This window comes from Crassostrea angulata, chromosome 6, assembly GCF_025612915.1.
Source record: "Crassostrea angulata isolate pt1a10 chromosome 6, ASM2561291v2, whole genome shotgun sequence".
Classification (NCBI taxonomy): Eukaryota; Metazoa; Mollusca; class Bivalvia; order Ostreida; family Ostreidae; genus Magallana; species Magallana angulata.
In genome coordinates this window covers 18,837,501-18,864,448 of record NC_069116.1, presented here as the reverse complement: position 1 = coordinate 18,864,448, position 26,948 = coordinate 18,837,501, and the positions used below count along the sequence as shown (strand labels likewise).

Below are 26,948 nucleotides of genomic sequence, written 5' to 3'. Positions count from 1 at the left end.
AATTTGTCAACAGAGTTGTACATATGTTTACCCAATATTGATGTCACAATAGGTGACGTAACTAGGATTGTGACGTCATAGTTATAATCTATTCGGGACCTCTCGGGTTTCTTCTATTAAATGAAGCATTTTCTACCCAGAACTGTCGTTCCACTCCGCCCCATTCAGGTTAGAGAACGTCAGATAATGATGCCCTTAAATTATAAATAAATAACCCACGGATACAAAGATTTTTAAATAGAGTGACCAAATTTTTATCAGCAACTTTTCTTTGGGCTCACGTGACAAAATGTTCTTCTCCACCACGTTTGAACAAAGTGATTAGCAGCAAAGAGTATTCCTTCTTTTCTCCAGTGTTTTATAACAAAAACTTTACAAAATCCATGTACTTCAAGTATTTATTGTTTATATTTTTCATAAACTGAACACTACTTGACAAAGGGTAAACACATTGGCATACAAAATACCAAAACAGATAAAATGATATACATTGATATAATAATGTAGTATGTGAAGATGCCCCCGTTACAGAATATAGGAAAAAGTACCGGTATGTAAATAATTGGCTATACCATGATCTGTTAATTAATACAACTTTATTGTTTGCCATTTTACGACAAATGTCATTACCATAGTTACCTATAAGCACCAATGATATTTTGACTAGATGACCTACATTAATGTATTATACACAGAGAACTCTATCACATTATGTTACATATACATATATGTACAAAAGAAAGAGGTATTGATGCCCTATTTTGTAAGACTTGCCAATAACTAAAATTCCTTTCCCTTTTTTATGCATGAAATCATGAGTTCATTTTAAAACAAATCCTTGTCATTATTTCTTTTATCTGCATTATCATTGATGCTTCTGTCAAATCTGTTACAAACAAACGCATCAAGATACAGGGCGAGTATTCTTTATACAGAAATTAAACATTTTTCCACTTGTTTCTATATTGCCTGGCTGACTAGTGTTTAAATCGACTAGGGGAAATAATTGTATTGCACAGTACATATATATCTCTTCTGTGTTGTAGCTACTAACTGTCCATTATACCCCATGGTTACTGCTGCACCCAGTGTAGGACTAATCGAACGCACTCACAATTCTTGATCACATACAATTTTTTTAAAAAAATCAAAAAAGTATTTTTCAACCAAAAAAAATCATCAAATTTCTTCATGATTAGTTATCTTCTCAACCAGTTATGCTTGCAAAAACAAAATACATGGACCAGGGTTTTTTTTCTTAAAAATCAATAAAACATGTTCATTATAATAAAATTGTTCAAAGTCTCATCTTAAATTGTAGTCAGTTTTAGAGATCTAGACATGAAAATGAGAAACAAAAAGATGTGTTTCTGGCCTACTCCACGTGTGCATGCTGCGGGAGCTACAGACCTGCAGCTAGGGAGTTCATTAATTACAGCAAAATGGAAGTTGCATTGACAGACATTTAAATATATACAAGTTACATATACATATAAAGTTAATAAAAGAAAATGAAGATGCCTGAGTAGTGAAGGGATTTCTAGAAAACATTGTTTTCTGTTAAAAAAAAAACAACTTTAAAAATCTCAAATTTTCAATAAAAATACAAATTTTAATATAATCTCTAGATTTGTGATTGTACAAGATTTTAAAAACTTATCATGAGATTTAATATCTGAAAATCAAGGCAATATGTCAAATCATTTGATAAACAACAAAATGTTTAAATGGCAATAAAATGAAAGTCATTACTGCTCGATTACAAAGTATAATATACCTGTATAAGTCAATACACAAATACATGTAAGCCCACATATTCGAAAACATAAATAGTTGACCAATATTGACAGTAGCAGTTTGAGTATTATGACATATAATATAGATGTATATGGTTTTGCAGATTGTTACTGTCATGTACATGTATGCAAATCTTTAAACATTAACATCACAGAATAACAGCTTAAATATCCAAGTATTCGAAAAAAAGGACAGAATTGGTGATTGAATCATAATTATATCTTTATCCAAGTATTTGACAAAGGACAGAATTGGTGATTGAATCATAATATATTTTTGAATGGTAAAACCAAACATCCAGTGGTAACAATTCACCTTCCTGTCATATCTTTTCAAAAATACATTTGGAAGGACAAAATAAACAGATCTACAAGAGGAACACATGTAACGACCCAGAGGTCTGATCTCTGTGTGACTCATATTCCTGTGGGAGAGAGGTGGGAGGACGTCCTATCCCCACAGCCATTCTGCGGTTCACTTTTTCTGCGATGACTGGTGGTTAGAGTTGTGTACCTCTTGGATTCTTCTCACAATCATCATTATGACAAAAATCGGCAAGAGAAAAGGCAGCATGAGATACGATTTAGGATCACCTGAAATTATATACATATATCTACCATTCAGAGAAGCCCGGTTATTCAGGAAATGTGACGCTGAAATCAATGAGTCATGGTATACTGGCTTTAGCCAAAGGCTACATGCATGATCAAATTATGCTTATCACCATGCAAGATTACCTTTAAATGGATTCTCACAGTAATATTACAAGTTTTCCCAAAAAATGTGGCAGAAATCATCTGTTATTATGGGAATTTACCAAAAAGTCAGCATTATAACTGAGGCAGACTCCAATTACATGTAATTTTTATCAAATCAAGTTTGAGTTTTATATCAGTGTGACTGACTTTGTATTAGGTAAAAATTATGATTCTGTCAGATACAATTGCTTCATAAATTGGGAGGACATTATCATGCATTACCGGTACATTAATTTTTACATAATTTCATTGGACCTTATGGGTGTTTCTAATGTATGGTATTTTAATTTGAAACTCACAGACACCCCCCAGTATGCAATGTACATCTAATCACTAAACCACAGATGATCAAGTTTCTATACATCTAAATACAGTTATATCGAATATCTGCACCTACTGCTATCAACAACCACACAAAACTTACTTAAATCCATGTTACTCAGGGCAGGCATATTTGACAAGAATGACGTATTCTTTACAACCGAACCGTTCTGTTCCTTAGAATTCACTGGTGTACTTCTGCGAACCTTTTCTACTTCCGAGTCTTTCACCACCGTGACAGGAATAATATCACCGCTGTCATCTAACTTTTTATCACAACACCTATCTTTTCCAATGTCTTTTTCACATGGCAGAACAGGATTGTTTTCATCCGGCAAGATCTTTTCATTTTTATTCACATCCAGCGTGTTTGGTTGTGTTTTAGCTTTGAACATAATAGCGAATTTGCGTCTCTCTGCTTCTTGCATAGCATGAGTTCGAATTCTATTCATCCGTTCCTCCATCTTCTCTAGCCGACGGTTTTGTTCATTTTGTAATTTCGTTAAAGCCGGATGATCATCCACATCTAGTTTTTCATAACTGAACGATTCCGAAACTCTGTCCAGTGATCCTTGATAAGTGTTCAGATTGCGATTGAGAGACATGGACTTTTCCCACTGAACCTCGTTCCTCGCGGAGTTTCTTCCCAGTCTCTCTATGTCCGCAGACATTCGGTTAAGTCCTTTCTGAACTTGTTTAATTCTGTAACTTTCTAACTCCTGCATCGAGAGTCGGTTCATCTTCTTTTTGTGGTATAATATCTCCGGATTATGATTATCCAGGGCACTGATCACATAATCCGTGTAATCTTCCTTTAAATTCTTCAGATCTTTCTCCTTCCTTCGCCTTGAGTGTACATGCCCCATCTTAAAATCTGAAGGAAAAAAACAGACATGAAATTACATTATTAATTAATTTACAGAGTGTGCACTCTAGCACCCCTCCTATCCTTAGCTGACCCCTTTAACGATAATCGGGACTAATTAAGATTATGCACCTTACCTAAACCTCAAAACAGTTTTCCATGCTACCATTAAATTTTCCCCCATTTCAATCACTTTACAATGCTAGCTCCTTGCCAAGATGCATCATTTAATGGCTTCAATATCTTCAAGTGCCAAGAATAATATGATGATACTCGGGATGAACCGACCAAGGAGGTTCTAAGCATCACCCACACAGATAAACATTCTGCCTTCATTTGATTCATACTTCAAAAATCTTTCTTACCACATCGGAAAAAAAACTTCTTTCACAAAAAATGACGAAGGCTGGAAGAATGGCAAATGAATGGATCGAGTGATGTAAGCAGAGCTGTGGAAATTCACATACAACTCATTTATATCTTTCTACTTCTAATAAATAAAATTATATATATGTGTACGTCCCTCATATTTCCTGATCATAGAGCAAGTTCAGTTTTCTAGTACTGATAAAATAATGTACCGGTAATTTTGTTCCCACACGTAGGAAAATACATTCATTGATTTTTCGAAAATTGCTATGATACATGAACCATAAATGACGAAAATAAAACACAGGAAATAAAAGTATTAATGTAAAAAGTTTTCATGGAAAAATACTAAATTCTTTCTCAATATAAACTACATGAAAAGGCATGTTAATAATCAAGACAGAATAAAGAGATGTGGACTGGTCTTGAACATAAGAAAACTGATGTATAGGGCAAATTACAGGAGAATGTGGAAATATATGATACGGCAAATATAAAAAAATATCATTTATGGAAGAGTCCTCAAATTATTTCTTAAAAAAAAAGATAGAGATACCTTAGTAATAGCAACCAAGAAAGGTACTGATGTCGTCTTTCAATTACAATCTACTGTACTTAAATGTACTTTATCTATTATTGGTGTAAAACTTCAAAATATCAAAATATGAAATAGAAGAAAGACAGACCTGTCAATGATCGAATATGATTGCAAGAAAACCCAGAAATGAATTGTCCTCGCCACTAAATGGAATTGATTTTCTGGCTGACAGGTTTTGTACAATGTTACCAGTCAGTGCTGGGCGTTTGAGGGGGTTGTAATCTATTTATAATAGTGCACTATCTGCAGTAGACTGATTGTGTTCAATCTTCACCATACATATCGTGATTTACCACAAAGGGAGGAGATCTAATGTATCAGCCATGCATATAAATATTCAAATTGTTCATTTGGACAAGATATATAACTGAAGATTTCAAATTTTTTGTTTTTTACAATACACTTATCAAGATAATTTATTCAAAGGCTAAAATCTGTATCATATGAACCAAAAGTTATGTGGACTTTGAAAGTTTAAAGTATCTTAAAAGTGAATCAAGGGTTTCATTACATATACAAGTACCTAGTACATACTTGTATTATTATACTTTTTTGGCAAGTCACATGTAAATGTATACAGGACTGAAAGTTATTACCGGTAATGATGTGAAATTCTGTAGTTACTTGATATCCACCGTGAATCTGCTTTATTTGGTGATATCTATGCATGTAGTTCTTAACTCATTCACAAGATTAATAATTACGGTAATTAATTCCAATCTGAGAGAGAAGAGAGACTGAGGAAAAAAAAGTTGAGGTTATATGTCTAACAATTTGCGCACTTTCATGTGCCTCAAAAAATGCAGCAATAACAAACTGGTTTTAGCTAGAGTTTGGAAATACTCGCACATGTGTACACTTTCGATATGTTAACATTCCATGCTTCTGCAATCATTGCGTTTATTGAAATCAGCCAAGTCTTTAAAAACACACAAAATGATGCCGCGAAAACCAGTGCGAGGAAAATCCACAGGTGTTTCGGCTTTTACTGCCTAATGCTCTCTTTAGAACTGTGAACAGAAATGGTGCACAATATCTAAAAATAATGCAGAGTATGTAATTGTCAGGCACTCATCCAAAAATTTTAGGGAGTATCTCCAAACTTTTGCTCCTCTTTTCTCCTTTCTACATTCTGTTATTTTGAAGGGAGTGCCAGAAAAACACATGCTTAGGTAATTAATTTAAACAAAATCCAGCTGCTGCATTTATAAACATTATCTAGTCTTCTTCCGTGATTGTTGTAAATAATTTAACTGCGGAGAGATTTTCCACAATCCTTCAATATTAAAACATCATTAATTCTCGATGATACATATTAAGAATAAGAAGTGAAAAATAAACCGATGATTCAAACTAAATGAAAAGCTCTTTGTATTTTTTTTTCTCTCAATTTGCTTGTGTGCCACATATGAAATGTTAGCTTGGCCAGATTTTTACAATTTTCAGCTCATACAGAATTCTTATATGAAACCGGCCTTTAAGTTGTCAGGTAAAGCCCACAACTCAGTATAAACCCTGACAGTCTCTTTCAATGTAGGTCAGAGAAAAAAACAAAATGCATACGTGTCTTTACAGCTTAGATGTCAGAAAGTAGAGACACTTCTGAGCATTCCAGCAATGATGCACTTCCTTTCATGCCGAACAGTCTCATTCATATCTAAATTTGGCATCTGTAACATTAGAGCTTTACACTATGAGCTTAGATGCTTACTTCCCTAAATTAGTCATTTACTGACCATATCTACAGGGCAATCATTAACACTGGTATAGGAATGAATAGGTATATATCTCATGTTCTATAATATATGGTGTAAAGTGTTACATTTATAATGCATCAGTATCTTTATATCAAGCCTTTCAATTATTTGAACGTTTTCCAATACAACTCACAAAGCCCTACCCCCCCCCCAAAAAAAAAACACCTCAAAATGAGAATTTGCACAACGGTTAGAGATAATAAATTTCCATCTTTAATCCGTCATTTTTAACGCAACCCTTTGTAAAATGAATATTTATTAATCTTTAAAAAATGACAAAGTTAGTCAGAAAGAGTCACAACGGAAAACTCCTATCAACTCTACAAAATATCGCCGTAATAATAAAATGAAGACCATGACTCATCCTCCGTCTGTAAATATTATAAAGCCGTTTTGGCGAGAATACAATGCAAGTATTTGCAGCATGCACAGTAAAACAGCAAAATACTTACTTTACGGTTATGTTTGTATCATCTTGTCACTGGAAACACCCTAGAGTCTTCAAACTTTAGCTCTGGGGCCAGAACCGACACTCCATTCATGTGTTACTCATCTTCTCGAAATGTTCGCCTGCCACTTCCGTAATCAGCTTCCACTCTGTAACGTCATAACGCGGGAAATTTGAGATAGAATAGATTGGTACCAACAGAAGGAAGAATATATATATATATTAAATAACAAGAGACCCATGGGCTACATCGCTCATTTGAACAAGACTTTTTTCTATATATTCCTATGTACAAATTCGACCCACAATTGTAGCCCCATCCTATCTCTGGAGATCATGATTTCAACAAACTTGAAACTACACTATCTAAAGATGCTTCCACACAAGTTTCAGCTTTTCTGACCAATTGGATTTTTTTTATTTAAAGAAAGGATTTTAGATGTTTTTGATATTTTTCTCCCTTTGTAAAAAATTGACCCTCCTCCCACCTTACCCCAGGGGATCGTGATTTGAACAAAATTAAATCTACCTTACTTGAGGACGCTACCACACAAGTTTCAGCATTTCTGGCCATTTGTTTCCGAGAAGAAGTTTTAGAATTTTCTCTATATATATTCCAATGTAAAAATTCGAACCCCTATTGTGGTCCCATTCTACTCCCAGGGATTATGATTATAACAAGCTTGATTAATCTACCTTACCCGAGGACGCCTTTTCCCAAGTTTCAGGTTTCATTATATCAAAAATATTACATAAAATTGCTATCATCACACTTTATAAACGACTCTATACTTGATTTTTTTCATATCGTACCAAACTAAAGAATAATTATAATTAAGATCGGTCCTGAAGTGATTAGAATTATCTTTTCCTCCCAAAAATGCTTTAAATAGTAAATACATGGTGACATCATATTGACACCTGAGTATACTTGTAGGCTGGCCTACATCTGTGCAAATATGGCTTCACCATAGCATTATATTCGGGTCTTTTGTAACGGAGTTTTGGTCTTAGGATAGTTCATTTAAAGTTTTCAGCAGCGCTGGATGTTATTTTCAATACAATATTAGCCCAAGGGTTGTACAAAACAAATGTCTGTAATTATCAAATGAGGTGTAACTTTTGATTCTTTATTTATAGAAATTCGATATTGTGACATAAGCGTGAAGAGTCTCCATAGTTTATATACTAGTATATATACAATTAAGCCCAAACTTTCTTTTTATCTAAAACACTAAGGAAAAGGAGAATGAAAACTAACCTTGTTCAAACCGGTGGTAGAAATTAAAAATCCACCGGTTTTGTTTTGTGAGCACAAAGTTGCTAATAGAATTATGATTTGGTACACATTCAGTGATAGTGTTATAAATGTGGGTCATTCTATTTAAATTTCTTTATTTTTGGGCATTATTATATTTGACATTCTCTAACCAGAGCTGGTGCTTGGCGGGAACGACAACTCTGGGTAGAGAATGCATAAGTACAAAGTATTTAGGAGACGCATGAGGAGTCCCGGGTGGATATTAACTATGACGTCACAAGCATAGTTACGTCACCTATTGTGACATCACTATTATTGAATACATATGTTCACCCTGTTGACAAATTCTGTTCCTGCTGAAAACGAGTATTAATCATCATGATTGTCACTATGCACCTTGTCTATTTGTCTGTCCAGTGGACTTACAGATGGGTATCCTCCAAAATCCAAGGTATTTCTAACTGAACCATTAAGTAAATGGAAATTGTTTATCATTCCAAATTGTGAGACTGTTTAATATCTACATTTTTTGACAAGAGATGCGATATTTACCAAGATGATTGTTATTTACATTGAAATACAATCGTCAAGTGCAAAATATTGATGGCCCTAAAAAAATGTCCAGAAAAATTGGATTCAGCATAATAAAAGAAATCTGCTATAATTGATTTGTTCGTCATTGTAGCCAAAGATGACAACTCATCTCCCGTGGACACTGCACCTGCAGTCATCCAGAGGAGCCGTGCCCCACCCCAGGGTCCACCCCGGGCTACAACCCCCTCCAATACCTACTGCGGCCTCCGTCGTGGATTCTTGCTGTAAACAAGCAAACAGATCTAGACACTGACTTCCATTATCGAATTAGCTTCGCCTTCTTTGGATTATGGTAATTTTTTTTGTCTTCATTTGATGGATGGAATCTTACTCTGAAATGTACTTAATATTTACTGTGAATGAGGCTACGTGGGTTATGGAGGTACTGGACACTTTGTTTTCTTCTTCAGCCATAAAAGATTGAAATTAAATGATTATTGCGCTTGAACGAGATGACAGAGGCAGAAGAGGAGAACACCAATCCAAACCTCATTATTCTTCCTCTCATGCAAAGTCTTTGGATACGTGAGCGATTTTTGATGCATTGGGTATGAAAATAAAATCTGCTAAACATGAAATTAAAAGAACAGTGATAGAGATAGGTATGACGTGGATCGCATCACCTGGGACTATGCAACCCTCCCTTTCCAGCAGGACGCGACTACCAGGAGTTAAAGTAAATGTGGAATGAGATGATGCTCGAGTTTAAGAATACTTAATTTTCATGTATTGTCATAAAAATATTTGTATCAGCATGTTTCATTTGATTGTGAATAAAATGTAAATCAAATAGTTGTTTGATTTTATTGATTTTCATCATTTAAATATTTAAATATCTAGGCTCTTTCATATATTGTTATTATAATTATACAACTATAGTATCTTGGTAACTTTCTTAACTATGTTCTGTATAGTCATGACAATTGTAAACTATAATTTTGTATATAGGGAGAAGAACTGAAGAACGTGTAAGTTGTAAGAACTTGTTTTAAATCCCTTTGTTATATACAAAATAAATAAATAAATAAATAATTATGAAAATCAATGAAGAAATAAATTATGAAAATAAATAAATAAGAAATAAATAAACAATTAGGTTATACCGTCTTTTAATTCTCGTATTTATTTTTCGCATCCATTTAAAATATAAAAAAATGTATATTAACTCTTTAACAAGACAAACGAATTTCACGTGGAAATAAAGCATAGTACGCACGAATTAAAGGTGAAATTTACTTTTCCGCAATAATTTTTCGTAAAATATTTTTGTTCTATGTACTGTATTACAATCATACGCACCCACGTTGCGCACATCCACATGCTCGCGTGATTCGAAATTTAAAATCGCATTGTTGTTAACACATGTATATAAAATATTTACCCCAGGCCAAACCTTGGATTAGACCCTCCTCAGTCACAATTTAAAGAATATTATATGTACAGTATTATTCAATTGCGAAATTCAATTTTTTTAACCATACTATTTTTATACACAATTTTTGTGAGATGAAGTATACGAAGCAGTTATGAAATTTTCATACGTTTTGTCCGAGTAAATGATATTGTGAACATTCAAAAACTAAATGAATTATATATATATATATATATATATATATATATATATATATATATATATATATATATATATATATATATATATATATATATATATATAATATTGAAGGTCAATTTATACATAATCTTCGTTGTCTTAAAATCTGCCAGCAAGGCGATCTCATTTTGTTGGTAAATTATGCGCAGATGTACGCAACATTCCAAGTACTTTGTGGTGTTCAGGTGATGAAAATGTTAATTTGATGTTTTGAATTCTCTTGTTTAAATTTCAAGCTTGATATTTTTGTAAACTGCTCATATTGCAGCATTCTTTTCTTTTCTTTTTTATATTAAATGGTTGTATTATTATCCCTGGTATCTTAGTATCCTAAAAAGCGGTTTTATTAATGGTAAAAATATTGGGATTTCTCAAAGTAATCATTATCCCCAAGTTTATTTCATCACCTGCGTTATTTTTCATAATTACTATTTTCCCGTTTGACTAGAAGCTTTCAAGTACGACTTTTACGACCCCCCCCATGTCTCAAAAGAAAGACAACTTGTGTATGTGTTTTGCATTCGCCGATCATTCATTTACTAGTAAGTAAAAGACAAAATAAAGATATTGTCATTTCTCTAGTGAAAAGTAAAAGATATAACAAACAAACAATCTTTTTTTCATATTTTATTGATTGTCTTAAAACAACCAAACCAACACATGACAAATAGGGGGCCATTAAAAGCAACAAAATTCTTTGGTTCTAACGTCTAGCAATGCTAAATTTTGGCAATCTGTATAAAATATAGAATACTCAATTTAATATATATGTATATAAAATTTAAAATTAAAATGCTAGCTAATCGTTTGTAGATCTACATTTACAAATTACTCATTACTTCAGATGGCTCTATTAATTTTAAAATCAAATATCAATTCAATTAAAAAAAGCTGTTGAACTTTTTTGATATTAAAGATACTCATTCTATAATTGTTAATCGATGTGCATTTTAATAGCATTCCAAAAGTAAAAAAAAATATTGATCAAAAGGTTGAATGTTTTTTCACAAGTAACAAATGTAGATTTTGGAGTTAAATGATTAAATGATGCTTCAAATCACTACATTAAGGATGTTTGTATAATCTGGTCATTACAAATTTGTAAGCATTATGTATATATAGCAGTACATGCATTGACTTTTTCAATTTTCTTACTGCAACTATAATTATCCTATACTAATAATTTTTTTTGGAATTTCTGAAGTTCATACAAAATAATCAGAATTAAACCTAGCTGCTCATAAATATGTACACACTTTAAAAAGAAAATTTAAAAGAAAAATATCTTTATTGTTTTGTTGTCTTTAAAACTGGATGTTTTCAAAATGAATATGGTTACAAAAGCACTACATGTATGTATTTAACAGAAATTTAAAAAAAAATTAAAAACACACTTATCTAACAACAAATTTGTTCCATTGAAATAGTGGATTTCCATTAACAACAAATATATATTATATCAACTGATGTACAAAATACCAAACAAACAAAACAACAATTCATCACAACGAAGACATCATCACTCTCTAATAATTAGGCCATAACTTTCTCGTTACATGTAAAATCAAGTTGAAAGTGAACATAGGTGGTCAAAGTATGTGACATTAAAAAGGAGTCTACATGTAACATTCATTTTCATCTACAAATTATCTGAGACAAAGTATCCGATCATCACAGCACAGACTCTTTAAGACAATGAAAACTGTGATGTAAAAGCCCGAGGTCCATGACACCCCAATCAAATTCAAAATAATAAAAACTTGTGGCACTACATTTAAATACTGTACATATTTATGTACTCAAATATGAAAAAAAAAAAGTTCATTAAAAGTTTTAGATCTGTTCACAAGCAAGTAAAATTATTAAAATTGCAGAAAAAAAATTAAGGCATGCTGCAAACATTCGGGCATGATAACTGAAACTTTCACCTGAATAGGACATCATCACCATCAACATCATCATTATCTTCACTAGCCAGGGTGATGACTCACTCCTCTTCTTTTTTAAAACAGTGAGGAGTGAATATATGTATATTCACCCTTAACTAGTGTGGATAAAGTTTTGTTTTTATAAACAAGACATCATTAATGCAGAAGTAAAACATATTCACATGATTGTCAACTGTTTGGCATAAAATCAAGACAATAAATTACACATTTACATCTAATTTGTTTCTATCATTAAATCAACTTTGATAGCATTGAAACACAATACTAAATACATCTCAAAAGGGAGACAACCCTTACAATGGAAATCAAACAGATCTATATTTTGTAGTGGTGAAACAAATTATGGCAAACTTTGTAGATCAAACATGAATGAAAAATCTGGACAATGGCAAAATCAATGACTATGAAAATAAAAAAAAAAGAAAATAAAGAAATGAGTACTGGTACATTCACCCAGTATCACTCACATACAAGCACCAAAAAATCATGTACATATCAGTTTGTACGTCATCCGTACAAAAAAACTACTTTACATGAACTCCTAATCTTCAATATCTAAACTACCGATTTCTCTCAATGGATTTCGAGTTAAGATTTTGGATTTAATTTGTAGTAATCTTTCTACAACTGAACACTGTATCAATGAGGATAGCTGATCTTTGTATTGTGGCAGATATATTTCTAAACAATTATATCATAATACCTTAACTATGAATGCCAGCAAGTGTTCCCATCACTGACTACCAGTAATCGGCTTCAACATTTTTTGTAGCACAGGACAACTGTTCCGGTTGTCATCCACTCGTTCTCCGCTTCCATCCACTCTGGCGGCATCTTTAACATTTGAACCATTTACAACAGTTTGTGGAGATTTCTTAGCACCTGCTCCATTTACAGAATCTGTCACATTGATTTTAGGAACCTTTAACATGCTACCTTCACTAGAACCCTCTGATGACAGCCTTTTGACTTGCACTGTTGGAGAAGTTTCTCCTGATTTTTTCTTCTTTAAGACTTCTCCAGTTGCAACGTGACACAGTTCATCCTCATTTCTAACAATCCACTTGTTATTTCCAACTGATATGATTTCCACAGCATTTTCCCCAAAGATAAGTACATTTTTATCATAATGGGCAATGGTAGTTTTAGCAGGAGCTTGTTTCTCTTCTGCAATAGCTTTACTCTCTGAATTAAGCTGCTTCTTTGCTTGTTCACCAGGAAAAGAATTTTTTGAGGAACTTACAACTTGTTCTGTTTTCTGTGAATTTCCAGTGGGGGATTTTTGGGTCTCCTTCTGGGGGGTAGAAGAAAGATCCAGTGGAGAGGTACGACTCTTCTCTGATGAAGTTGGACTGGGTATAGGTAGCTGAATTGGAGACTGTGAAAAGGGCCAACCAGTAACCATTCCCACCATCTTACCTGCTTGGGGTGGGGAGGGTCTGGTAGTTGCAGGTGAACAGGATCCAAGTCCTCTGTCTGGTAGAGAATAATCATAGAACCCAGACCCAGGGATGAATGCTTGCCCAGCTGTGGAACTCTGTTGTGATCGAGATTTTCTGCTTTGGTGCTCTCCACTCTCCTTGCTCTCTGACTTTGATTTGGATTTCCCTTTTGCTGGTTTGGTACTTGTTGCAGGCGGTGAACTTGTAGGTGAGGATTTCATTATAGATGGACTGTACATTGGAATGCTTGCATACAGAGGCGCCACTGCTACACTGTATGGAGGAGGCAGGTCTGATTTAGCTGCAGATGGAGAGAGCTGTGGAGATTTTTTCTTGGACTCTGTGACCTGTTTGGGATCTTCTTCTCTCACAACAGTTGCAGCTTGTGTGGAAATCAAATGGGAGAGTACTGCCTGCAGGTTATTATGCCTGCTCGTTTCTGCTACAGACACCTCAGTCTTATCCTGACCGGACCGTGCCTCCTTGTTTTGTTCATCATTATTAGTAGTATATTCTAGCTGAATGACCTTGATGTCATGACCTTTGGATGATTCTCCATCTTCACTGGACGATTCCTGTATAAAAGACACAGCAGTCTCTTGTTCTTTTTCAATGTCATACGTCTCTGACTCTGAAGTTCTCTGAGAACCGACCAGTGGAGTGGATGCTGGCTGTGAGGGTGATGATGTCACCTGATAGGTAACGACTGCAGAGTTTGGAGAGTTGGGGGAGGTGGATGTGACCGGGCCCTGACTGGGCATGCTGACTGTGGGGATGACCACTGTCTGAGCCGTATCTGTGGGGAGACTGGACAGAGCTTGAATGGGAATGACTGTCTGGCCCTCATTGCTGTTTGGAGTCAGATTGGGTACAATCATGAAATGCTTCAGATGTTCCGGATCAATTGTCAGTTCATCTGTTTCACCCTGTAGGGAAATCAACCAGAATCAATACCAGGACACTGTGTTTGATACAATTCACATATGAAGTACTTGAACAGTCAATGGTTTACATTTATCTAGGTCAAGTACTTTGAGATGGATACTACCAAATACAAATTAAAATGTCTTTATCCATTTGTATAAAAGTCATTCATTTTTTTTCAAATTATATTGCCCTGTCCGACCTTACAATGCTGCTGAAGAAAGAATCTTACATCATCCGAGTCGACGACAGGAATTCCCTCAATGCACCGTCGCTGTAGAATGGCTTTGTCGCGTATAATTCTGTTTATTGAGCTTATGGAGGGGATGTTCTTCTCATTACAAATCTTGTCTGCTAGAAGTCTACAGTAAAAATGATATGTTTCATGAGAATACTACATATGCTGTTATACTACTAAGTTTCTTTCCAGCAATGCACTAATAACTCCATTTACATAAAACCTCATGCAAGGGACTCTTCTCCATTAACAGAATCAATCAACTGATTTTTCACACTGGACACTTGCTTATTACAGTAAACATTCTGAACTTTTGTTGAATAAACAAACACCTTTATCTCTCTCCCTAGTATTTAAATGATATTTAAAAAAAAATCTATTTCAGTTTTAAATTAAACCTTTTCCTAGCATGATTACAACACACAATCCTCTCCCCTTAATAAATTCATATTTGTTATCTTCATAACAATGGTGTGATGATTTAATGTTTCAAAACTGATTGAAATGGCAGAATTTTAAAAAGTCAATTTTTTTCCACTTATAATAATAGACAAAACATTTCCAAGTGCTCTTGGTAAAATTTGCCTGTTTTTTGGGGGGGAATACTCGGTGCATGATTTGATCAGTGGAGGCATTGATTGTAGAACCTTACGCTGGAACTATCTGACGATCCCCTGACCATTTTTGCGTATCTAGGCAATGTTGCACACCACTGCTTTATTACTGACAAAATGTTCAGCGGAGTCAAGCAATCAATAGAGACACACACCATGAAGTCTAATCAATACCTCTCCGCGACCCTTGATTTATTGGAGTGCACTCATGCAAATCTACATGAATTTTCTGCAAGACCAGTTTTAAAGGTTTCAAAGACTACTTTAAATAAATACTATAAAGCACAGCACACTTTTCTAATCAATAAAGCCGTGTAATAAGGGCTCTGTTCAATCGCTTTGAAATCATTCCACTGTTCTCTTCACACAAGAAAATATCAGATATATTCATGGTAGAAATGATGAATGATTTTCAAAGTGTATTGTAACATTGAAAAAAAAATCTCTTTTATACAAAGAACCCCCTTCCCATGGGCAATGAACAGCAGTTTTCATGCTTCGAGTTTTGAGATGGGGATTTATCAAACTAAATTGAAAAAAAAAATGATCTCATAAATATATCATAAAATAAATAAGAGATTCTTCAAGTAATTTATCTTGAAAAGTGTCATCAGAAGTCTGCTATTACAACAAATTTGTTAATCTCTTAATTAGGAAAGGGAAGAAATCCATTTTATTCCTACTTTTGTCTAATTTCCCAGGCAAACATCTGTGGATTTTCTAGCTTATACTGTCGGACACGGTTCACTACATCAGGGGTCGTGACCTTTGGTTTACTTCCTCCTATTTGACCAGGGTTAATGCTTCCTGTCTTCCTATATCTGTTAAAAACAAAAACAAAACATCCCTACAACTGTATCAAAAAATATTATCATGCATGTATTTTGACCTTGACCTTCTATATAAATGCAGCCTTGAAATCTTTCAGAATTTGATTTTAAAAAATCCTAGTTGGTAAAACTTTTAAATGCTAGCAAGTATCATGTATAATATAGGCAAAACAAGATAATGTATGTATGTAAAATTTCAAGTCCCATGCAGGAAACCATAGGGCTTACATTTACTGAGGACCCTTCTAATGAATGCAAAAATTCTTAAAACGTAACATACTTTGAAATAGGTGTTCAAGTAAACACAGTTCATACAGATTAAGTTTTGATTTAAGTACATGTATTGGAAATGTTGCACACTAGATTAATCAGTGACTTTACTAAAACAAACACAAAACTAGACAAACTTGTCTGCTAAACAATCTACTAAAACACTCAAAAATGAAAGTAAAACAGAAATTTTACAATCAATAGGAAAAAAGCATTGTTTTGACTGACCTCAAAGACATTAACAACCAATTACTCCCAGGTATTTTAAACAATCAGATCAAATCAGCCATGAACAAAGGGGTAGAAAAAAAAAGGCCAGACTATGAACTGTGAACATTTAACTGTGTGTATTCACGGAACTTTGGGTTTAACAAGAAATGGGCGTCTTTGTAAAATCTTTGTACACTTCATGTCACCCTGTTGGTTCATTGACGTTTGTCGACCCGTGACAGCAAAGTGCAGCGTATTTCAAAAGACTCTGTTAATTTGTCTATCCACGCTTGCCTGCCTGCACATAAAGCTTCACTCTTTAACTTCGGAGACGAATAAAAACTACAACCTTATAAAAGGATTAGGTGGATTTCTGACTACAAAAGGTAATGGAGTGGAAAATAAATGACAAAAATATCTGTCACAAATCGGCCATTTTCCAGTTCCTGATGGCTGCACAGATAGCAGAGATGCATTGAAGCAATGAGGGTTTTATTCACATTGTCCAGCTTACAAATGTGCATTAACTGAAATCCCCCTTGACATGTGAATAGCAACATCTCAATAAACAAATTCTGACTGTAACAAATGGTATCTTTCCTTAAAATTCCCAAAATAAAATTTGCCAAGCAAATGCATCAATTCTTTTAAGTTCGCAACAAGAAACAAAGTGGGGTCATTTTTACATTTCTGTCTTAATTTCATGTAAACATTACCAGAACTTTCTTTAATTCTTACACTAGTATTGCTTATAATTACCCTATAACATCATAATATGAAAATCAGATAAAATGATAATACAGAATCTCCAATTTTACACCTACTTGATAATACATGTATATTCCCTAAAAATGAAACCTAGATTGAAATATCAGCTATGAGTACACAGTATATGTCTCTCTATTGTCACAGTATACACATGTACTATCTTAGGATCTTAGGAGGAAGCTCACTGATTTGTGAAATCATGACTTAATTTAGGGTGTCAAAAATGAGGGATTAGCCAGTAAACATTAAACTATGAATGTTTACTTTTCTAAAGTCCTAAATCTAGAATTCATCAGCTGGGGTGGGGGGGGGGGGGGGATAGGGAGGAGGATGGACAGACGGACTAAGTACCCAGGTAGTGTGGGCTCATGGAAAGACATTGGTTTCTGAGGAAGCTGTCTTTGGTACTAGTACATAATGTAAATGTAGTAGGTGTAAGATATCAGCTGGGGGGGGGGGGGGGGGTCTAGGACTCTAGTGTTGTCTTGGGGAAAGACATTGGTTTTGGTGTGGGAGCTGTCCTTGGTAAAAGTAAATAATATAGGTGTCCCAAAGGATAAGGAAACCTACAAGCAAAATAATGTTTTGCTATTTTCATCAATTGACCAAAGGCTCATACTACCATGATAGTTAAGATGATGATTATGTCTTAAAACTGGGTTGTTGTTTTTTAAATCTTGAAAATAGCAATAATTTATTGTTTGAAGTAGAATAGTTTGAATTGAAGAATAAGATTTCTGGAGTGAGAAGACCATAAGTCAGGAATCTGTGGGTAACTTATGATTTCAGGCTCCCAGCAATGTTTATACACAGACTATAAATAATGATGTATTCAAGAAAAATCCTCCAAGTACAAATGAACCAATACAGTACAGCTCACGAGTATCCCGACAAAAACACCGACCACCGTGTTTGAAAGTCCACGCTGAGCGTGGAAGTGTCGGTACCTTTGATCTATTGTTCTCTGTTACGGCCACAGAACGAGAAAAAACACGGTGTGACACGGTGCAACGCGATGCAACACGGACAGTTACACGGTGTAACACTCGGTATTTACCTGTGAAAAAAGGAGGATTTAGGAATAAAATTTATAAAGAATAAAATATTTATTGATGTACGTAAGAGAATGAAAGAAAAAGACGAAGAAATAGAAATAAATAAAATTTTTATGCACGCAATTTTCAGACGTATGCGATTGACACGGTTGATTTTTGTTAATATCAAAAATCGATATCGCCCACATAAAGGTTTGATCAATTAAAACACTAACACTTTCTTTTCCTTTTTAAAATTCAAATAAACGGTTCTATAAGTTTTTGTTACAGTCCGTTTTTAAACGTAGAAGTAATCGCACTTACTGTAGTTTGGCAGTTTCAATAGTGCATAGAACCATAACTGTGATCTTTTCTCACTTATACTCTATTCAACGATAACAAATCTAACGGGTTGTTGAAAACAAATGCACTTTCTCTAAATAATATAATTATACAGCTTTATATCTAATATATTTTCAAATTTTCTTTCGTTTATACATATGTGTGATGAACTTGTCCATGTAGTACCGCACGGTACATATTCATAGCGCTAAAAATCCGTGGATCGGTTCTTGAAAATTTTTTATTTTATCTTTATAGCAATTTGAGTTTAGAAATTATTTGTGTTCCAAGAAACTACTCAGTATTGCAATAATTACTGTTTGATTGTTTAATGATCGTCATATAAGAGAGAGAGAGAGAGAGAGAGAGAGAGAGAGAGAGAGAGAGAGAATACCAGTATGAGTTTGATTTAAGTACATTTTACTTGTAATTCAGTGTAATAAGTTCGATTTATAGTTTCCATTATATTGAACCCTTTTCCCTAAAATTGCGTTAGAATATATGCAGTCAGGGTCCACGTGCTATCCCTGTCAATCAAATCAGCCCGCGAGATAGACCACATGCTCCTTCCATGATATGGAAAAAATGTCGTTCTCTTGTTTTTCTAAGTCCGCAAAATAGAAAAATGTTTAACAATGACGTATTCAGTGTTTGAAATGTTTAGTTTCTTCATTCTTATACTGCATGCATGAGGGTTGGAATATTACGTTGTAAAATCTCTCTCTCTCTCTCTCTCTCTCTCTCTCTCTCTCTCTCTCTGTACTTTTGTGCAACTTTTTTTGAATTATAAGAGTTCTATTTGTATGAATTTAATTCATTTATTTTAGATCCATGGTTTTAATAACGATTTCAACACAATGACTAAAAGTTTGTAAAGTTCACGATGTAATAAGGTTTTTCGTTAAAATTTCGACGCTATTTCACATCAATAAAGTTGTGTTTATTATAAATGCTTGCAAAAAGTTACTGGTATTATCTCATTCATCTTTTTATTCAATCAGGTTTTTTTGTACATACATGTATGTGTACCCGGTAAATAATTTCTTATCGCAAGTTAATACTTTGTGAAATTCCTGCATTTATAGAGTTGCTGAATTGTTCCCCGGATCCACGCGCCGATAGTCTTACGTGTAGTTGTTTGTGTACATATCTACAAACAATTTTTTTGTTTGTTAGAGATTAGGAAAAATCATTGAACTAACAAAGTAGAAGTTATATATATTCAGACCATACACACGACGGGTTATGATGAGTTACCAAACAGGTGTTCGCGGAAAGGTGTGAATAACGGCATCTCGAGTACACCTGTTCAGACGTAATATACACACAGTTAGTTGTAAATTTCAATGACACCTAACAAGACAGACAATAACACCTGTTGTGTATAGAACCCAAGATGAAAGACAATGCTGTGTATCTGATCAGCTTCCGTACATCGCACGAGTGATTTTTTCATGTGAAATCACGAGGCCATTACGAGCTATACGGAAATAAAGTTGTAAATTATTTTATGATATGCGGGTATATTTTTAATACGTGTACAATGCTTGAATATAATTTAAAAAGAGTTTGTACATGTATTTATCTATAATCTATAATATAAAAGTGATTTTTTGTTTGTTTATTTATTGCTACATAAATAGCTGAAGTCCAAATTATTCGAGTCACCGGTAATATGGGGTTGTTATTTACTACAGCACATCAACAGCACATGTTTTTAGAAAAACATGATCTGAAATGTTTTCATTTCTCATTTTCAATTGGTTAAAAGTAAGGCTGTAAATTAATTAATAAATCAGAAAGTGTTTACAGATAACAGAAATAAGATGTTTAAGCTCCCGACATTTTAATAGGATCGTCAGTTACAACATCACGTGTGTTTAGAGAAAAAAAAACAAGATGAATTAAATTTATTGGAATTTTGATTATATATTTATTTAATTGATTATTAAATATTTTTGGTGAATTTATTTCAATTTATTTAAGAACAAATGAATTAAAAGGTATCCATTTACGTCGAGTTTTCAGATCACACAAAATTAACTTCACGTTGACAGCCTCGACAATTTTCTGGGTCCGTGCAACTTTAGTCGACATTCTTTTTCTTTTAATATGAAAAGGATATATATGTTTCAACCCTTGTTAAGCAATAATTTCTTTATTTCCAAACATTCGCTATTTCTATCAACGTCTCAGGTAACGATATCCACGGAGTAACACAGTGGCCACGGAGTTACACGGGCGGCCACGGTGCGACACGGTGCTTTTTCTTGAATTTTCCAATACACATACACGGTGTCACACCGTGTGCACGGTGCGACACAGACCGTTTTCCACCATGTTTTTTACACGGTGGGTGTCGGGATACTCGTGAGCTGTACTGTACATTCCTGGAAGATCCAGTGTCAGAGTATTCAAACAGAGTGTGCGACTCTGGGTGTTTTCTGTTGAAGTCAAAGTGAACATCCTCCAAAAGATAGCATTTATTCTTCAGTCAAGATAAATCTTCTATGAATAACTTATATCCACAATTAGATAGCCATGTCATATAATGCTATTGTCATAATCAGCAGTTTAATCCTCTTGAAGGTGTACGTTTTTACGATATTTAATTGGGATAATTCTCTACACTGTAAACAGTAACTACTTCTGTGGGTGCAGTATTTTGCATTTTGTTTCCAAAATAAGTGCATTTATTTTTGCATTTTCCTTTTTCTGCAATTTTTTAAAGGATGACAAAAAATGATATTATTTTTTGCGATTGGATTTCTTGACTTTTAGATGGTATTGCAAATAGAGCAAAAAATAGCATCCCGCAGAAAAATTAGTTATATTCATTACCTGTTGAGGATCTTGCTCACACAACCATGTGACACCTGTAGCTGCCGGCTGATTTCACAGGGACGAATGCCTTGCAAGGCTAATTGCAGAATCTGGACTCTTAAATGGTCAGGCAAGGGACGACCGTTTGTAAACTCTCTGCCATACTGGTTTATATTTCTTCCACCAACTTCAAGTTGAAAAAAAAAGAATTTAACTACTGGTATAAGTTTATTAAAACTCACCATCATTTTAAATCACATGAAATTTCTGAAAAAATTGTATGCGCATGTATGCAACCAGCTGCAAAATGTCTGATTAAGTTTGATAAGGAATTTTTTTCCATTTAAAGTTAGAGGGTCCAGAAGATGAAAGGGTTGGAAACTTTATTTACCAGAGTGCCTGATCCTCTCTCTGCCCCCTTTTCCAAGATCATCACACCCATCTCCCAGGACACTGTCCCCATTTTCATTGGTCTCAGAGTCAGAGCCGATCTCAAGGAGACCTTCAATGTTGACCTTGGCCTGTTTCTTGTCCTTGTCCAGCGTGTCGCTAGCAACCTGTGTGGCTGCAGCATCACAAGAGGCGGTGGCCTCCTGGTTCAGTTTGGTGAAGTCTATGGCTGAGAGTAAACTTTGATGGTGCTGCATTGCCTGCCCAGTCTATAGAAAATTAACATCTATTAACTATGTATACATTCATTCAAACCTTTTGATTATGATTACATATATGCTGAGATCTATTGGCAAATGAATAAGCCACCCACTGATAAATGGTTACTATAAAAGGAACAGAGTAAACCAAGATTTTAGCAAAGTGCTGCTTACTGTAAACCTACTTTTAATCGCCACGACTTTATTTCGCAATTTACTTCCGATAAACTGGTTCGTTACAACTTATTTTTGCGACCAAGCATTATCTAGACGCGTATTGTTATTAATAAAATCACATTACGACTGATTCGCGACGAGAAATCTTCGTGACGGCGAGGCTCCTGCGAACCTCGCATAAATTTTTCGCACCCGAATAAAAGTTGGTTTACGGTAACCGTATTTTGATTCATTAAAACCATAATTCGTTTTATTCCAGTTAACAGTTTTATTTTATTTCTCATATTAAGAGAATGAAACTGACTTTGCTGTAAGCATGAATTAATTAAAAGCTTGGCTCTTTGTACCATGTTTCACTGTATGAAAGCTTTTTATTTTACATACAATATATAAATTCAAATTCACAATAATAAAGCAAACCTGCAGCATAGATTGCTGAAACTGGATAAGGTTGACTAGATACTGCTGCTGAATCATGCGCTGCAGCTGTTCGCTGGCGCTGACACTGCCACCCTCCAAAGTGGTACCCGCCTGTACAAGCACTGCCTGGGGGGCCGTCTCTACCTGGGATGTGGTTTCCTCGGACACCTGGACTCCATTCTCGTTGGGTTCCGTTACCTTGGTGGCCGTTGTGTTCTGATGATTTGCGTCTGAGGATTCCTGCTTCACCTGGATGTTTATTACCTCTGCTGTCATCATGGCAAATCGACCATCAGGGGAGGTAACTCTCTTGTTGCATCAGGGTTAGTGTTTCTAGTACATCTTGCAATACAAAGGGGTTTGTGGTGTCTTCCTTAACAACATGCTTCTGTTTTGTGTGTCTTTGCTATCAGTGCTTTTAACTTCCTGTTCAAGTACAAAAATAAAATAAATTTAAAAAGCATAACAGTTAACAGATAAACTTAATATTTACAACCACAAAATGAATCCTACATGATTATATCATCATCTCGTGTACTACATAGTTCAGGTACCTTCCATAAAACAAAGGCTGCTGGGATAAAAAATAAATAGACCTTATCCGGGGGAATTCAGATGAAAGCAAATATTTGCATATTAAAAAAGGTAATTTCAAACAAAATTTATTGTCTGTTAAATGACATGGAGTCAACCATGACAAAAAAAACATTTTGAACACATATTCATAGGACTGTTATCACAGTAACAAATTGACTCTTGATATTTTCAAGAGAGGCAATTTCCTGTTCTGTTCATGGTCCACAGCATTTAAATGCAATCGGCATTAATCCCTTCATTTAATTTTCTGAATTTGTGCATGGAACGTCATGGTATTTACAACCGGGTAATTGTTTATGCAAATATAGCATGGCCCTGCAAGGATTTGGGTGATTAGGGATCTATGGATAACTACTCAGGCGGAACATTGCACGTTGAGGCCCATTAACTGCATTGTTAGGTTTCTGCATACTTCCTGTGTTCGTGATGTCAGTTAAAACTGACTTCCAATTAATTCAAATACAGCAAAGTCCTACAGATAATTAAAAAGGTGATTGGCTTCAAACCAGATAATATAGCTTTTTGAAAATACAGTAAATTATAAAAAAAAAAAAAACATCAAAATAAAATATTGACAAAATAGCATGTACACTTACTTTTATAACCCCCCCCCCCTCCCAAAATATTGCAATTCATTTTTATCTAAACAGAGAAACAAATGATTTACAGAGTTTATATTCTACTTCATAGTTGTATTAGCTATGATAATGATAGAGCTTTGGGGCATTTTTTGATAGCAACACAGCTAGTATTTAAAGTGATTCTTATAGCACTGAATAAAGGTGAATACACATTTTTGAAAATACCAAACCTGGATTAAATAATTTTTTTCAGACAAAGTTCACCAGATACTAAATTTCTTTAATGTGCCTAGAAACATTCCAACAATATGCTGCATGGTTTGAATCAAAATTTGTTAGAGGAGTTGCTTTCCGAAAACAGGTTCCCTTATTCAACAAGCCGTGAAATCTATGAATGAATTTTCAAGTACCATAAGAATACCATACATTATACACATTCAAAAATATCATACTCTACACATTTTTACACCAAAAATATTTCAGTGGTCTATCAAAATAATTTTCATGTTGTTACAACAACTATAAAAGCTGCATGTTTCTTAATCAACTGTAAAATGCAAATCTTCTCACTGATTAACTAGGAAATTAATCAGGGTTCAGCTGACCAAGGATTAGAAATTAATTTGCTCTTAAATAAGAAAAGTTTATATAGCCTCTCATAATTTGAATTTCAGTTGTGCAAGAACAACAATGCGGCTAATCTACGAAATCGGATTGAAAATCTCCATCTACATCAGTACTTCCACCAGGGATCGTGTAAGTAGGAGATTAGGAGGTCTGTCCACTGACTGTTAACATTGCATAACATTGAAGACCGCTCTAATCATCTCTAAACTCCTTTGTTACGACTTTTCGATTTGATTAAAACCCAGGTGATAATTAGCAGGACCATATTTGCCACCAAATATAGCAAACAAAAATTCCCAACAAGTACTAATTGACGTTATAGAAATCTATTAGAGAAGGGATGCTGATCCTTGGCTTTCCTACGATGGTATCAGGTCAGTGAAAGGTCAATAAAACCGTGGATGACAAGTACACAATTAACACTCAACTAAACCTGCTCAACAGCTGTATTAGTAATGGAAGCAACAGTTACATCCACCTTGAGGTCCCCTAGCCCCGTAACTCTGTAGGTCAGAAAGTCTAGAAGTCCCCTAGCCCCGTAACTCTGTAGGTCAGAATGTCTATCTAGTAGACATATTTTTATTTCGTAATTTTTTTTACCATTACATGGGATTAAGGTCTTTTCCTCTTTTCTTTCCAAACTTGACAATTTGCAGGAAAACAGGATATAACAGGAAAAATCATTACAATTACATAGGTTTTAGGAAAAATACTTGACATAATAGCAATTGAAATGACACCAATATTTATTGATATGAAGTTGATTTGAAATCACTAACTATAATGAGCATGGTTTCAGTATCACTCACTACACCTGGTTGAAATGATTGTTTTATCTATCCATTCATTTAGCTACAATCATGACCCAATATACATGCATACTTTAATGATCTATTAATTATTTTTTTTCAAATTAGAGTTTGTCCCAGAAATGTGCTGTTTCATCCCTATAAAACATCCTAACTCTAAAAGTGCTTAAAAACAAGAACCAAATATAAAGACCTCATTTACACTACATGTATAATCAACTGATTGGTTTTTTTTTAATTGGAAATTACATTTATAATCTATCCCTCTCAATTTCAGGAGTTGGCCAAACTTTAAAGCAACAGTAGATTCACCAGCCTCAGCTATTAAACATATTAGTTAATTACAGTTACTGAACAGTTAAAAAATTTTTTTTTTTTTTACCAGTTATTAGTTTATTACAATGTCCAAGTCTAGATGACATAGACCTAATATTGTCTCTGTAAAAATTCTGTCTAATATGGTAGTCATAATAGAAAAATGTAACAGACAAACACATTACGTCCAAAAACCAATCTGACTGAAGTGTAAGACTTTTATCAGCAAAACTGTATCTCAAGTTGATACCTTTGTGAAAGGCTATCAGACCTCAAACACAAGGAAACTATAACACGGTTTACCTGTTCAACTGGATCCCTACCATTACAAGAGAATGAAAACAAAATCTAGAAATCCACACAATGAACTTTCTCCCTTAAACACTTGCAAACAGGAATGGAGAGAATTTACATTCCCAAATACCCTGGCTTGAAATTTTTATAAAATGACAAACTGCAAAGCTTTTCTTACCTGGAAAAGTGTATACATAGTCATGGCTATGCTTGACCTCAATAAATCTATGCTGATAAGGGCTAGAGCATGAAACACGTGTTGTCAATATATCTATTTCGGGTGAATGAGAAAAGGCAACGATAAACATTGAACAGTAACACCTTATGACTCCCTAACTCTACCTGGATGCAACACAAAAACTCCACCAAATTGGTGCTAAATCTCCTTGCTCAAGACAGGGGAGATAATTGTCTCATCTGGTATTCATAAGATGGACCTACAATTCCCAATAAATCACCCGTAAATGAAGGGGCAAAAACTCAAGTCCAAATCACTGCAAAGTCATGCACTGCAAAAATATAAATGTATTAAATTTCAACCACTCTTCCAAGAAATATACACAAACCTTTTTTAAGTGTGATACCATACAATATGATATCAATTTCAGGGACCTTTCAAAAACACTTCAAAAGTGCAAGTTAAATAAGACACTT

The 26,948-nt window shown here is 34.3% G+C and overlaps 1 protein-coding gene across 1 annotated transcript in view; it reads right to left on the bottom strand.

The window, feature by feature from the left end:
- Nucleotides 1-380: 380 nt before the first annotated feature.
- The window catches only part of LOC128187061 (uncharacterized), a 32,594-nt gene continuing 6,026 nt past the window's right edge, over nucleotides 381-26,948 (bottom strand). Inside the window, exons 2-9 of the mRNA XM_052857138.1 lie at nucleotides 23,072-23,497; nucleotides 22,216-22,483; nucleotides 21,843-22,011; nucleotides 16,231-16,368; nucleotides 14,928-15,057; nucleotides 13,071-14,697; nucleotides 2,980-3,750; nucleotides 381-2,390 (exon numbers count right to left, since the gene is read on the bottom strand). Coding sequence (XP_052713098.1) covers nucleotides 2,272-2,390; nucleotides 2,980-3,750; nucleotides 13,071-14,697; nucleotides 14,928-15,057; nucleotides 16,231-16,368; nucleotides 21,843-22,011; nucleotides 22,216-22,483; nucleotides 23,072-23,350 — 3,501 coding nt within the window. The 5' untranslated portion in view covers nucleotides 23,351-23,497 and the 3' untranslated portion in view covers nucleotides 381-2,271. The remainder of the gene's footprint in view (nucleotides 2,391-2,979; nucleotides 3,751-13,070; nucleotides 14,698-14,927; nucleotides 15,058-16,230; nucleotides 16,369-21,842; nucleotides 22,012-22,215; nucleotides 22,484-23,071; nucleotides 23,498-26,948) is intronic.